Source organism: Ammospiza caudacuta, chromosome 34 (genome assembly GCF_027887145.1).
Source record: "Ammospiza caudacuta isolate bAmmCau1 chromosome 34, bAmmCau1.pri, whole genome shotgun sequence".
NCBI classification, from domain to species: domain Eukaryota; kingdom Metazoa; phylum Chordata; class Aves; order Passeriformes; family Passerellidae; genus Ammospiza; species Ammospiza caudacuta.
Window position 1 is genome coordinate 3,771,061 of NC_080626.1, and position 15,063 is coordinate 3,786,123.

Genomic DNA, 15,063 nt, shown 5'->3' on the forward strand with positions numbered 1-15,063 from the left:
CATCCTACACCACACCACACCTGGTTTGTCCGTACCACACCTGGTTTAACCCCTCCCCTCCCTGACCACACCTGGTTTATCCACACTAAACTCGGTTTAACCTCACCTTTATCCACACCACACCTGGTTTAACCTCACCCACAGCACACCTGGTTTATCCACACCACACCTGCTTTAACCCCACCTTTAGCCACACCTGGTTTGTCCGTACCATACCTGGTTTAACGCCTCCCCTCCCTGACCACACCTGGTTTATCCACACCACACCTGCTTTAACCCCACCTTTAACCACACCTGGTTTAACACCTCCGTGACCACACCTGGTTTAACCCCACCTTTAACCACACCACACCTGGTTTATCCACGCTAAACCTGCTTTAACCTCATCCACACCACACCTGCTTTAACTCCACCCATCCCTGACCACACCTGGTGTAACTCCATCCATCCCTGACCACACCTGGTGTAACTCCATCCCTGACCACACCTGGTGTAACTCCATCCCTGACCACACCTGGTGTAACTCCATCCATCCCTGACCACACCTGGTGTAACTCCATCCCTGACCACACCTGGTTTAACCCCATCTTTATCCGCACCACACCTGGTTTATTCACACCTTTACCTACATCACACCTGGTTTATTCACACCTTTAACTACATCACATCTGGTTTATCCACACTTTTAGCCACACCTGGCTTAAGCACACCTTTAGCCACACCTGGTTTAATCCCACCCACAACACGCCTGGTTTATCCACACCGCACCTGGTTTAGCCCCACCTTTAACCACACCACACCTGGTTTATCCACGCTAAACCTGCTTTAACCTCATCCATCCACACCACACCTGCTTTAACCCCACCTTTAGCCACACCACACCTGGTTTTACCCGCCCAGGTGTGCCTCACCTGTGGCAGGGCGCAGTTGGGCTGGCGCTGCAGCAGGTCGCTCTCATGGGCCAGGTCACGCAGCCGCAGGTGCGCCGTGAGCACACCTGGCTTAACCCTTCCCACACCTGACCGCACCTGGCTTAACCCTTCCCCTGCCTGACTGCACCTGGCTTAACCCTTCCCTGACCACACCTGGTTTATCCACAACACACCTGGTTTAACCTCACCCACATCAGAGCTGGTTTAAGCCCACCTTGAACCACACCACACCTGGTTTAACTCCACCCCTACCTGACCACACCTGGTTTAACTCCACATTTAACCACATCTCACCTGGTTTATCCACACCGCACCTGGTTTATCCACACCTTTAACTACATCACACCTGGTTTAACCACACCCACACCACACCTGGTTTATCCACACCACACCTGGTTTATCCACACCTTTAACTACATCACACCTGCTTTAACCACACCCACACCACACCTGGTTTAACCCCACATTTAACCACACCACACCTGGTTTAACCCCACTTTTAGCCACACCACACCTGGTTTATCCACATTTCACCTGCTTTAACCCCTTCTCTGCCCCCATCACATCCAGTTTAACCCCTTCCCTCCCCCAGGTGTGCCTCACCTGTGGCAGGGCGCAGTTGGGCTGGCGCTGCAGCAGGTCCCTCCCGTGCGCCAGGTCGGGTGCGCCGTGGTTTAACCCCTTCCCGCCCGCGTTACCCGGGCAGGTGCGCCTCACCTGTGGCAGGGCGCAGTTGAGCTGGCGCTGCAGCAGGTCCCTCTCGTGCGCCAGGTCGCGCAGCCGCAGGTGCGCCGTGTTCAGCCCCTCCTGCGTGTCCCGCAGCGTCTCCAGCAGCCGCTCGCGCTCCCGCAGCATCTGCACCATCAGCTGCTCCAGCCCCGGCTCCTCGGCCGCGCCCGAGCCCCGCCGCGGGTCCTCGCTGATGGTGGGCAGCACCTCGCACATCATCCTGGGCGCGCCCGCGCGCACCTGCGCGCACCTGGACACACCTGGGGGGAGATGGAGTGGGAGCGATGTGAGCGTCTGATCTGAGACTGAACCTCTCTCGGGCTCCTGAACCGCTCTGGGGGTCCTCGCTGATGGTGGGCAGCACCTCGCACATCATCCTGGGCACACCTGCGCGCACCTGGGCACACCTGGAGACACCTGGAGACACCTGGGGGGAGATGGAGTGGGAGTGACGTGAGTGACTGTACAAGTTTGGGTTCCTTGGGGGTCCTCGCCGATGGTGGGCAGCACCTCGCACATCATCCTGGGCACACCTGCGCACACCTGGGCACACCTGGAGACACCTGGAGACACCTGGAGAGAAACAGGATGGGAACAACGTGAGGGGTTTGATACAAGATTGGGCTCTTTGGGGGTCCTGGCCCATCCTGAGGGTCCTCGCCGATGGTGGGCAGCGCCTCGCACATCATCCTGGGCGCACCTGCGCGCACCTGGGCACACCTGGAGATACAAGGGATGGGAGAGGGATCAATGGTTTATCTGAGACTGGGTTCCTTGGGGGTCCTGGCTGATGGTGGGCAGCACCTCGCACATCATCCTGGGCGCACCTGGGCACACCTGGGCGCACCTGGGCACACGTGGCCACTGGAAAGCACTGGAGGATGGGGTGGGGGTGCAATGGGGGGCACTGGGGATTACTGGGACGAAATGGGGGAAACTGGGATGGAATGGGGGGCACTGGGGTGAAATGGGGGGCACTGGGGGGCACTGGGATGGAATGGGGGGCACTGGGGGGTACTGGGATGGAATGGGGGGCACTGGGGGGTACTGGGAGGTACCAGGGGTAGAGATAGGGTTTGGGGTGGGGGCTTTAGGATGGGGTTTGGGGTGGGGGTTTGAGATGAGGATGGGGCGGCCAGGATTGGGAGGGGATTTGGGATGGAGAATTGGGGATGGGGGCGCACGGTTTGGGATGGGGATGGGGGCTTTGGGATGAAGGTGCAGAGTTGGGGATGGGGATGGAGTTTGGGGGGTTTGGGATGGGGACTGGGATGGGGTTTGTGATGGGGTTTGGGTTTTGGGATGGACGTGCAGAGTTTGGGATGGGGGGTTTGCAATGGGGATTGGCAGTTTGGGAGGGGGGCTTTAGGACAGGGATAGGGGGTTTGTGATGGGGACGGGGATGGGGGGCTTGGGATGGAATTTAAGATGGGGGTGCACAGTTTGGGATGAGGAGTTTGGGATGGAGGTTTGGGGTGGGGTACGGGGTTTGGGATGGGGGGTTTGGGATGAAGGTGCAAAGTTCGGGGTGGGCGATTTGGGTTTGGGTTTGGGATGAGGGGTTTGAGATGAGGATGGGGCAGCCAGGATTGGGACGGGATTTGGGATGGGGATGGGGGCTTTGGGGTGGGGGGTTTGAGATGAGGATGGGCCTTTGGGATGGGGATGCAGAGTTTGGGGGGGGGGTTTGGGTTTGAGATGTGGGGTTTAGGATGGGGGTGCAGGGTTTGGGATGGGGGATTTGGGATGGGGATCTGGGATGGGGGGTTTGAGATGGGGGATTTGGGATGGGGACGGGGGATTTGGGATGGGGGCTTTGGGATGGGGGTTTGGGATGGGGGGTTTGAGATGGGGATGGGGGCTTTGGGATGAAGGTGCAGAGTTCAGGATGGGGATGGAGTTTGGGGGGTTTGGGATGGGGGGTTCAGGGATGGGGTTTGGGGATGGGGAGGGGGCTTTAGGATGGGGTTTGGATTTGGGATGGGGGCTTTGGGATGGGGCTTAGTACGAGGATGGGGGTGCACAGTTTGGGATGAGGGGTTTGGGATGGGGATGGGGGTTTTGGGATGGAGGGTTTGGGATGAAGTTTGGGATAGGGGGTTTGGGGGCTTTGGGATGGGGGTTTTGGGATGGAGGGTTTGGGATGAAGTTTGGGATTGGGGTGGGGGGTTTGGGATGAGGGTGCAGAGTTTGGGATGGGGATGGGGTTTGGTTTTGGGATGGGGAGGGGGCTTTAGGATGGGGTTTGGGTTTGGGATGGGGGCTTTGGGATGGGTTTTAGGACGGGGAGGGGGGTGCACGGTTTGGGATGGGGGATTTGGGATGGGGGGTTTGAGATGAGGATGGGGGATTTGGGGTGAAGGTGCAGAGTTTGGGATGGGGATGAGGTTTGGGTTTGGGATGGGGGTTTGGGATGAGGATACAAAGTTCGGGTTTGGGTTTGGGTTTGGGATGGGGGGTTTGAGATGAGGATGGGGCGGCCAGGATTGGGACGGGGGTTTGGGCTTGGGATGGGGGATTTGGGATGGGGATGGGGTCGGGATGGGGGATGGAGGGTTTGGGATGGCGATGGGGGATTTGGGGTGAAGGTGCAGAGGTTGGGATGGGGATGAGGTTTGGGTTTGGGATGGGGGGTTTGGGATGAGGATGGGGATGGGGTCGGGATGGGGGTGCAGGGTTGGGGAGGGGAATGGGGGCTTTAGGATGGGGTTTGGGGTGGGGTTGAGGGGGTTTGGGTTTGCGATGGGGGCTTTAGGATGGGGAGGCCAAGATTGGGATGGAGGGTTTGGGATGGGGGGGTTTGGGATGGGGCCTTTAGGACAGGGATGGGGTGTGAGGGGTGAGGGGTTTGGGGTGGAATTTTGGGGGTCTGGGATGGGGATGGGGGTGGCAGGGCCAGGATTGGGATGGGGGTGTCGGAGGTAGAATGGAGACGCCGGGAATGGGATGGGGATGAGGATGAGGATGGGGATGGGGGATTTGGGATGGGGGATTTGGGATGGGGATGAGGATGAGGATGGGGGATTTAGGATGGGGGATTTGGGATGAGGATGAGGATGGGGATGGGGACGGCGGGGCCGGGCCCGGGGATGGGATGGGGGTGCGGGACGTGGATGCCGGAGGCGGGATGGGGATGCCGGATCGGGGATGCGGATTTGGGATCGGGGATGCGGCTGCCGAGGCAGCGATAGGATCGGGATGTCGGATTTGGGATCGGGATGCGGATTCGGGATTTGGGATGGGATCGCGATGGCGATGCCGGAATTGGGATTTGCCTGCCGGGGCCGGGATTGGACGGGGATGCGGATTCGGGGTTGGGGATGCGGCTGCCGGCATTGGGATGGCGATGCCGGGTTCGGGATGCGGATTTGGGATTGGGGATGCGGCTGCCGGGGCCGGGATGGGATCGGGGCGCGGATGCCGGAGGTGGGATGGGATTTGGGATGGCGATGCCGGAATTGGGATGCGGATGCCGAGGCGGGGATGGGATCGGGATGGCGATGCCGGGTTCGGGATGCGGATGCGGATTTGAGGTTCGGATTTGGGGTTCGGGCTTTGCCTGCCGGGTGTCGGTTCCGGGGGTCCCGGGGGGTCTCGGGCCCTGCTCCTACCTGGGCTCCGAGCGGCGCTGCGGCAGCTCCGGCGGACGGACGGACGGACGGACGGACGGACGGCGGGAGGGAGGCGGCCCGGCGGGGAGGGGGGGCCCCGGCGGTGGGGGGGGGTCGCTGCCGGTCGCCCCCGCTCCGGTTCCGGCCCCCAGCGCGCCCCGGGCCCGCCCGAGCCCCGCGGCCGCCGCCCGCCCCCCCCCCCGGTACCGGCCCCCCCCCCGGCCCGGCCCCGCGAAACGCTGCGCGGGCCCTTTAAGAGCGGCGCTGATTGACGGCGCCGCCGGCCAATGGGAGCGCGCCGGCGGTCCGCTGGCTCCGCCCCCGCGGCGGGTGGGAGGGAGGGGCGTGGCCTAAAAGCGAGCGGCCAATGGGAGCGCGCGGGGGGCGGGGCCAGCGCGGGGTGATGTCATCGGGCGGGGGCGGGGGAGGGCGCGCATGCGCGTTGCCATGGAGACGGCCCCGCCCCCCGCGTTGCCATGGGGATGGACCACCCCCCCATCGTGCGTTGCCATGGCAACGGGATCGCGCCCACCCCCGCGTGCCAGGATGGAGCGCGTCGCCATGGAAACCGCCCCGCGTTGCCGTGGAGACGGGGTGGAGTCTCCTCCCTGCGTGTCGCCATGGAGACGGAGCATCAGCCAGCACCGTTGCCATGGCGACGGGATCGCCACACTTTAACGGCGGTCACCATGGAGACTCAGCATCACAGCCCCCGTTGCCATGGAAACGGGATCCCCTTCATGGCGGTCACCATGGACCACCTCATCCAACCCCGTTGCCATGGAGACGGATCACCCTCTCCCATCCCCTCTGTCACCATGGAAACCGCCCCTCCACCCCTTCTGTTGCCATGGAGACGGGACTCTGCCCACTCCCTGGTTACCATGACGACGGACCATCCCATCCCCTCCATAGGTGTTGCCATGGAGACAGGAGTTAGGGTTCCTCCCCCCCTCTGGTCGCCGTGGAGACGGACCCAACCCCATCCGACCCCGTTGCCATGGAGACGGGATCCCCTCCCATTACCTGCATCCCCGTTACCATGGAAACCAACGCATCCGTCCGGTTGCCACGGTTACCAACCCCCCATTTCCCCACCCAAAAAAGGCACCTGGACCCCTCCCCCCCCCAGTCCCGGGGACAGCCACGTGACCCACAGGTGACGCTGAGGTGACACAGGTGACCCCCCCTCAGGTGCCCCTAACCCATAGGTGACACCGAGGTGACAAAGGTGACACTCAGGTGACACCTGTGATCGCCCACAGGTGACAGGGGTGACACTGAGGTGACCCTCCCCCCCGCCCCAGGTGACACTGAGGTAACAACTCAGGTAACCCACAGGTGACACAGGTGACACTCAGGTGACACAGGTGACATAGATGACCCCCCTCAGGTGACACACACATGACACAGGTGACACACAGGTGACACACAGGTGACACAGATGACCCAGAGGTGACACAGGTGGCACACAGGTGACACCTCATAGGTAACCCACAGGTGACAGAGGTGACACAGGTGACCCAGAGGTGACACAGAGGTGACACAGGTGACAGAGATGACCCCTCAGGTAACCCACAGGTGACACTGAGGTGACACAGGTGACCCACAGGTGACAAAGATGACCCCTCAGGTGACCCACAGGTGACCCAGAAGTGGCACAGGTGACCCAGGTGACAGAGATGACCCCTCACAGGTAACCCACAGGTGACCACAGGTGACGCAGAGGTGACACAGGTAACCCACAGGTGACAAAGATGACCCCTCAGGTGACCACAGGTGATCCAGAGGTGACCCACAGGTGACACTGAGGTGACACTGAGGTGACACTGAGGTGACACAGGTGACCCAGGGGTGACACAGGGGTGACACAGGTGACAGAGATGACCCCTCAGGTAACCCACAGGTGACACAGGTGACGCAGAGGTGACACAGGGGTGACACAGATGACAGAGATGACCCCTCACAGGTGACCCACAGGTGACAGAGATGACCCCTCAGGTGACCACAGGTGATCCAGAGGTGGCACAGGTGACACTGAGGTGACGCTGAGGTGACACAGGTGACCCAGGGGTGACCCAGGGGTGACACAGGGGTGACACAGGTGACACAGATGACCCCTCAGGTAACCCACAGGTGACACAGGTGACGCAGAGGTGACACAGGTGACCCACAGGTGACAAAGATGACCCCTCAGGTGCCCCACAGGTGATCCAGAGGTGACCCACAGGTGACACTGAGGTGACACAGGTGACACAGGTGACCCGCCTGGGCCACGCCTTTAAATAGCAGCCAATAAATACTGTACAGCGCGCCACATATACACACGGGACGGGGGCCTGGGGGGATTCTGGGGGGTCCCGGGGGGTCCCAGGTGACTTTGGGGGGTCCCAAGGGGTCCCAAGAGGTCCTGGGGGGCTCCCGGGGGGTCCCAGGGGATTTCGGGGGGTCCTGGGGGGGGTCCCAGAAGGTCCCAGAGGGGTCCCAGGTGACTTTGGGGGGGTCCCAGAGGGGTCCTGGGGAATTTTGGGGGGTCCCAGAGGGGTCCCACAATGTCCCAGGGGACCCTGGGGGTGTCCTGGGGGGTCCCAGGTGATTTTGGGGGTCCCAGGGGGGTCCCAGGTGACTTTGAGGGGGTCCCAGGGGATCCCAGAGGGGTCCAGGGCGGACTTTGGGGGGTCCCAGAGGATCCTGGGGGGCTCCTGAGGGATCCCAGGGGATTTTGGGGGGTCCCGGGGGGGGTCCCAGAAGGTCCCAGGTGACTTTGGGGGTCCCAGAGGGGTCCTGGGGGGCTCTGGGGGGTCCCAAAGGGGTCCCAGAGGGTCCCAGGGGATTTTGGGGTGTCCTGGGGGGGTCCCAGGGGGTCCCAGGGGTCTTTGAGAGGTCCCAGGAGGGTCCCAGGGCACTCTGGGGGTGTCCTGGGGGGTCCTGGGGGATTTTGGGGGGGGGGGGTCCCCAAGTGACTTTGGGGGGGTCCTGGGGGGGGCTCCCGGGGCATTTTGGGGGGTCCTGGGAGGGTCCCAGGGGGGTCCTGGGGGGTCCCGGGGGTCTTTGAGGGGTCCCAGGGGATTTTGGGGTGTCCTGGGGGGGTCCCAGGGGTCTTTGGGGTCTCCTGGGGGGGTTCTACCCCCTCGATTCCAGCGACCTGCGGGGTGAAATTTGGGGGTGATTCAGGATTTTGGGGATTTGGGGGTTCAGGGATTTGGGATTTGAGATTTGAGGACTTGAGGATTTTGAGATTTGGGATTTTGGGGTTTGGGGAATTTGGGATTTTGGGGTTTGGGGGATTCAGGGATTTGGGGGATTTGGGGATTTTGGGGTTTGGGGACTCGGGGAATTTGGGATTTTGGGATTCGGGGTTTGGGGATTTTGGGGTTTGGGGACTCGCGGAATTTGGAATTTGGGGAGCAAGGGTTTTGGGGTTTGGGATTCAGGAACTCAAGATTTTGGGATTTGGGGGTTTGGGGAGTCAGAGAATTTGGGACTCGGATTTTGGGATTTGGGGATTTGGGGATTCAGGGATTTGGGGTATTTTGGGATTTTGGGGTTTGGGGACTTGGGGAATTTGGGATTTTGGGATTTGGGGTTTGGGGATTCAGGGATTTGGGGGATTTGGGGATTTTGGGGTTTGGGGACTCGGGAATTTTGGGATTTGGGGACTCAGGGATTTGGGACTCTGGGATTTTGGGATTTGGGGACTGAGGGATTTAGAACTCCAGAATTTTGGGATTTGGGAGCACAAGGATTTTGGGATTTTGCAATTTGGGGTCTCAGGGAATTTGGGATTTGGGAACGCAGGGATTTTGAGATTTGGAGTTTGGGAACTCAGGGATTTTGAGACTCAGGGCTTTGGGGATTGGGGTTTCGGGACTGAGAGATTTGGGGACACAGGAGTTTTGGGATTTGGGAACTCAGGGATTTTTGGATTTGGGAGTTTGGGAGCACAGGAATTTAGGGATTTGGGAGCACAGGGATTTTGGGATTTGGGAGCACAGGGATTTAGGGATTTAGGAGCACAGGGATTTTGGGATTTGGGAGCAGAGGGATTTTGGGATTTGGGAGCACAGGGATTTAGGGATTTAGGAACACAGGGATTTAGGGATTTGGGAGGACAGGAATTTTGGAATTTAGGAACACACGGATTTTGGTATTTGGGAGCACAGGGATTTTGGGATTTGGGTATTTGGGGATTCAGGGATTTTGGGATTTAGGAACACAGGGATTTTGGGATTTAGGAGCACAGGAATTTTGGGATTTGGGAACACAGGGATTTTGGGATTTGGGAGCACAGGAATTTTGGGATTTGGGAGGACAGGGATTTTGGGATTTGGGACTCGGGGATTTAGAGATTTAGGAGCACAGGGATTTTGGGATTTGGGAGCACAGGAATTTTGGGATTTAGGAACACAGGGATTTTGGGATTTGGGAACACAGGGATTTAGGGATTTGGGAGCACAGGGATTTTGGGATTTGGGACTCGGGGATTTAGAGATTTAGGAACACACGGATTTTGGGATTTGGGAGCACAGGGATTTTGGGAGTTTGGGGATTCAGGGATTTTGGGATTTGGGAACACAGGGATTTAGAGATTTAGGAGCACAGGGATTTAGGGATTTGGGAGCACAGGGATTTTGGGATTTTGGGCCTCACGAGTAGCTGTTGTGCTGGCGGCGCCGCGCCGTGCGCAGCTTCTCGAAGCGCGCCTCCATCTCCTCGAGCACGCGCGGCGTGTACCGCACCACGAGCTTCACCGAGCCCTGCGCCGCCTTCAGCAGCTCCACGGCGCGCTCGTGCTGCTCCCCCTCCACGCTCTGCGCCCCAAAAACCCAAATGGAGCCCCAAAAACCACCCCAATACTGACCCAACCCCGAAAACCCAACCTGAACCCCAAAACCCCTTCAGCAGCTCCACGGCGCGCTCGTGCTGCTCCCCCTCCACGCTCTGCGCCCCAAAACCCCAAATGGAACCCCAAAAATCACCCCAAAACTGCCCTGACCCCAAAAAAATCACCCCAAAACTGCCCCAATCCCAAAAACCCAACCAGAACCCCAAAAACCCAACCAAAAACTGCCCCAACCCCAAAAACCCAACCTGATCCTCAAAAGCCACCCAAAAACTGCCCTGACCCCAAAAGCCCACCCCAAATCCCAATTCAACCACTTTAAACACCACAAAATTCCAATTTAGCCCCCCAAAAAAACCCCAAAATCCCCAGAATTTTCCCCAAATCCTCACCACGCCGTTGACACTGAGGAACTGGTGCCCCCAAACCCCACCCAAAACCCCAATTTAACCCTTCAAACCCCAATTTACCCACCCAAAATCCCAATCTAATCACTCCAAACCCCCCCAAAACCCCGGGATCTCGCCCCAAAGCCTCACCACGCCGTTGACGCTGAGCAGCTGGTCGCCCCGTTTGAGCCCCCCGTGGCGGTCGGCCACCCCAAACCCCAATTTAACCCCTCAAACCCCAATTTAACCCTTCAAACCCCAATGTAACCCCCCAAAAACCCCAAAATCCCAGGATCTCGCCCCAAACCCTCACCACGCCGTTGACACTCAGGACTTGATCCCCCCGTTTGAGCCCCCCTTGGCAGTGGGCCACCCCAAATCCCACCCAAACCCCAATTTAACCCTTCAAACTCCAATTTACCCATTCCAGACCCCAATTTAACCACTCCAAACCACCCCAAAAACCCCAAAACCCCGGGATTTCCCCCCAAACCCTCACCACGCCGTTGATGCTGAGCAGCTGGTCGCCCCGTTTGAGCCCCCCTCGGTGGTCGTCCACCCCAAACCCCAATTTAACCCCTCAAATCCCAATTTACCCACCCAAACTCCCAACCTAACTGCTCTAAACCCCCCAAAATCCCAATGTAACCCCCCAAAAACCCCAAAACCCCGGGATCTCGCCCCAAAGCCTCACCACGCCGTTGACGCTGAGCAGCTGGTCGCCCCGTTTGAGCCCCCCGTGGCGGTCGTCCACCCCAAACCCCAATTTAACCCTTCAAACCCCAACTTATTGACCCAAAACCCCAATGCAACCCCCCAAAAACCCCAAAACGCCGGGATCTCGCCCCAAAGCCTCACCACGCCGTTGACGCTCAGGAGTTGATCGCCCCGTTTGAGCCCCCCGTGGCGGTCGGCCACGCCGCCCGGGATCACCCTGGAGATGTAGATGGGCGAGTTCTGCTCCTTGCCGCCCATGATGTTGAAGCCCAAACCCTCCTCGGTCTTGGGCAGCTCCACCACCCGCGGGTGGGCGTGGCCCTCGCTGGCCGCGAACGCCGCCACCGTGGCCTGGGGACAGCGAGGGGACAGCGAGGGGACAGTGGGGATGTTTGGGGGCATTGGGGGCAATGGGGACATTGGGGACATTGGGGGGATTGGGGGCATTGGGGGCATTGGGGACACTGGGGACATTGGGGACACTGTGGGCATTGGGAATATTGGAGGCATTGGGGGAGATTGGGTACACTGGGGACACTGGGGACATTGGGGGACATTGGGGGACATTGGAGATATTGAGGATATTTGGGTCATTGGGGACATTGGGGGGGACATTGGGGACATTCAGGACATTGGGGGATTGCGGACATTGGGGACATTGGGGGGACATTGAAGATATTGAGAATATTTGGGTCATTGGGGGCATCGGGGATATTGGGGGATTGGGGACACTGGGGGACATTGGGGACATTGGGGGGATTTGGGGACATTCAGGACATTGGGGGATTTGGGACATTGGGGGGACATTGGGGGGACATTGAAGATATTGAGGATATTTGGGTCATTGGGGACATCGGGGATATTGGGGGATTGGGGACATTGGGGACATTGGGGACAGTGGGGACAGTGGGGGAATTGAGAACATTGGGGTCATGGGCCTCATTGAAGGTATTGGGGACACTGGGGACATTGGGGACACTGAGAACATTGGGGACATTCAGGACATTGGGGGTGTTGGGAACAATGGGTTCATTGGGGACATTGGGGACATCGGGGATTTGGGGATGTTGGGGACATCGGGGGGATTGGAGACATTGGGGACACTGAGTGGACACTGGGGACATTTTGGGGATTTGGGACAATGGGGACACTGGAGGAACTGAGAACATTGGGGACATTTGGGACATTTGGGACATTGGGGGAATTGAGAACATTGGGGTCATTGAGGGCATTGGGGACACCTGGGGACATTGGGGGACACTGAAGATATTGAGGATATTTGGGACATTGGGGACATCTGGGGACATTGAATTGTTCTGGGGTCCCCGGGTGGTTTTTGGGGTCCCCGGGAAGCTTTTGGGGCCCTCGGGTTCATTTTTGGGGTCCCCTGGTGAGTTTTTAGGGTCTCCCAGAGATATTTTGGGGTCCCAGAGGCATTTCTGGGGTCCCAGGGGTGGATTTTGGGGTCACCAGGTTTATTTTTGGGGTCCCAGGGGTGGTTTTGGGGTCCCATGTTTGTGGGGTCCCAGTTTATTTCTGGGCTCCCCAGGTTTATTTTCGGGGTCCCAGGTTTATTTTCGGGGTCCCAGGTTTATTTTCGGGGTCCCAGGTTTATTTTGGGGTCCCCAGGTTTATTTTCGGGGTCCCAGGTTTATTTTTGGGGTACCTTTGCCGTGGCGTGGGCGCGGATTTCGGGGCTCCCCGCGATGTCCAAGGTGTCGTAGAGCTGCTCATAGACCTGGGGGGGACCCCGGGGGTTGGGACCCCAAAAACCCCCGGGCAGCCCCCCCAAACTGGGGAGGGGTCCCAGGAGAGATTTCGGGGGGATTTTGGGGACTTGGGGTGAAATTGGAAGGGCCCTGGAGGGGTTTTGGGGTCTCCCAGGTGGATTTTGGGGTTCCCCAAGTGGATTGCAGGGTTCCCCAGGTGGGTTTTGGGGTTTCCGGGGCGGTTTTGGGGTGGATTTGGGGTTTTTTGGGGTGGATTTGGGGATTTTTAGGGGTTTCTGGGGCAGTTTTGGGGTGGATTTGGGGTATTTGGGGGCTTTGGGGTGGATTTGGGTTTTTTTGGGGGGGTTTTGGGGTGGATTTGGGGATTTTTAGGGGTTTCTGGGCTAGTTTTGGGGTGGATTTGGGGATTTTGGGGGGTTCCCAGGTGGATGTGGGGTTTTTTGGGGGGGGTTTCTGGGGCAGCTTTGGGGTGGATTTGGGGGTTTTTTTGGGGGGGTTTTTGGGGTCACCTCGCGGATGGCGGAGCAGAACTTGCTCTGCAGGACCCTCTGCAGCGCCTGCAGCTTTTGGGGGGGCAGCTCCCCACTGCGCTGGAGCCGCTCCAGCAGCTCCACAGCCCGGGACACGTCTGCGGGACCCCCAAACAGCCCCACAGTCACCCCAAAATCACCACAAATTCACCCCAAAATCGTCCCTAGAGTCACCCCAAAGATCACCCTAAAACGGCCCCCAAATCACCCCCAGAATCAGCCCAGAGTCACTCCAAAACCATCCCTAGAGTCACCCCAAAACAGCCTCAGAACCACCCCAAAACAGCCCCAAAGTCACCCCCAGAATCAACCCAAAATCACCCCCAGAGTCACCCCAAAATGACCCCAAAATCACCCTGGAGTCATCCCAAAATAACCCCAAAATCAAGCACAGACACACCCCAAAAATCACCCCAAAACAGCCCCCAAAACACCCCCAGAATCAACCCAAAGTCACCACCAGAGTCACCCCAAAATCACCCCAGAGTTGCCCCAAAACAGCCCCAGATTCACCCCCAAAGTCACCCCAAAACAGCCCCAGAACCACCCCAAAACAGCCCCGAAGTCACCCCCAGAATCAACCCAAAATGACCCGTTACCCGAAAATCACCTCAAAATCACCCCAAAACAGCCCCAAAACCACACCCAGAGTTATCCCAAACCAGCCCCAAAATCACCCGAGAATCACCCCAAAATCAAACCCAGAGTCACCCCAAAACAGCCCCCAAATCAGCCCCAGAATCAACACAAAATCACCCCCAAAATCACCCCAAAACAGCCCCCAAATCACCCCCAAAATCACCCCAAAACCAGCCCCAGAGTCACCCCAAAATCACCCCCAGAGCCAACCCTAAAACAGCCACAAATCACCCCAAAATCAACCCCAGAGTCACCCCAAAACAGCCCCAAAATCACCTCCTGAATAACCCCAAATCACCCCAGAACAGCCCCAAAATCAACCCAAAGTCACCCCAAAACAGCCCCAAAATGACCCCAAAATCAAACACAGACACACCCCAAAATCACCCCCAAAGCACCCCAAAATTACCTCCAGATTCACCCCAAAACAGCCCCAAAACCACCCGAAAATCACCCCCAAAATCACCCCAAAATCCCCCCCAGAGCCAATCCAAAACAGCCCCAAAATCAGCCCAAATCACCCCAAAATCCCCCACAAAAATCAAACCCCAAAATCACCCCAAAAAACCCCAAAACGCCCCCAAAACTCCCCCCGTGCCCCTCCTTAACCCCCCCACCCATCCCCAGCCCCCCAAAATCCCCCAGCCCCCCAAATCGCCCCTCCCCAAATCCTCAAACCCCCCAAAAACCCCAAATCCCCCAAAATTCCCCCAAAGCCCCCAAATTTCCCATTTAATCCCCCCAAATCTTCCACTTAATCCCCCCCCAACCACCCCTCGCCGCCCCCTCCCCCACTCCTGCCGCCCCCCTCCCCTCCCCCCACCCTCAGGACCCCCCCCGGACCCTCCGAAATCCCCAAAATTGCCCAAAATCCCCCAAATTCGCCCCAAATCCCGCCCGTACCCCGCTCCAGCCCCAGCGCGTCCCCGCTCAGCGCTGCCAT

The 15,063-nt window shown here is 58.8% G+C and overlaps 2 protein-coding genes across 3 annotated transcripts in view; both read right to left on the minus strand.

The window, feature by feature from the left end:
* Window positions 1–5,316, minus strand: part of LOC131570362 (liprin-alpha-3-like) — a 63,163-nt gene extending 57,847 nt beyond the window's left edge. The window contains 2 exon segments of the mRNA XM_058822712.1: window positions 1,650–1,921; window positions 5,273–5,316. Coding sequence (XP_058678695.1) covers window positions 1,650–1,880 — 231 coding nt within the window. The 5' untranslated portion in view covers window positions 1,881–1,921; window positions 5,273–5,316.
* A 2,893-nt stretch (window positions 5,317–8,209) lies between these two features.
* LIN7B (lin-7 homolog B, crumbs cell polarity complex component) lies at window positions 8,210–15,063 on the minus strand. 2 transcript variants are annotated; one of them, XM_058822777.1, is made up of 6 exons: window positions 15,024–15,063; window positions 13,461–13,579; window positions 12,888–12,959; window positions 11,363–11,572; window positions 9,923–10,083; window positions 8,210–8,417 (listed from the first exon to the last, which is right to left on the minus strand). In XM_058822777.1, the coding sequence occupies exons 1-6, from the start codon at window positions 15,061–15,063 to the stop codon at window positions 8,396–8,398; spliced, it is 624 nt and encodes a 207-aa protein (XP_058678760.1). In that variant the 3' UTR covers window positions 8,210–8,395. The 2 variants fall into 2 exon arrangements, with proteins under 2 accessions (XP_058678760.1, XP_058678761.1); XM_058822778.1 differs by lacking the exon at window positions 11,363–11,572.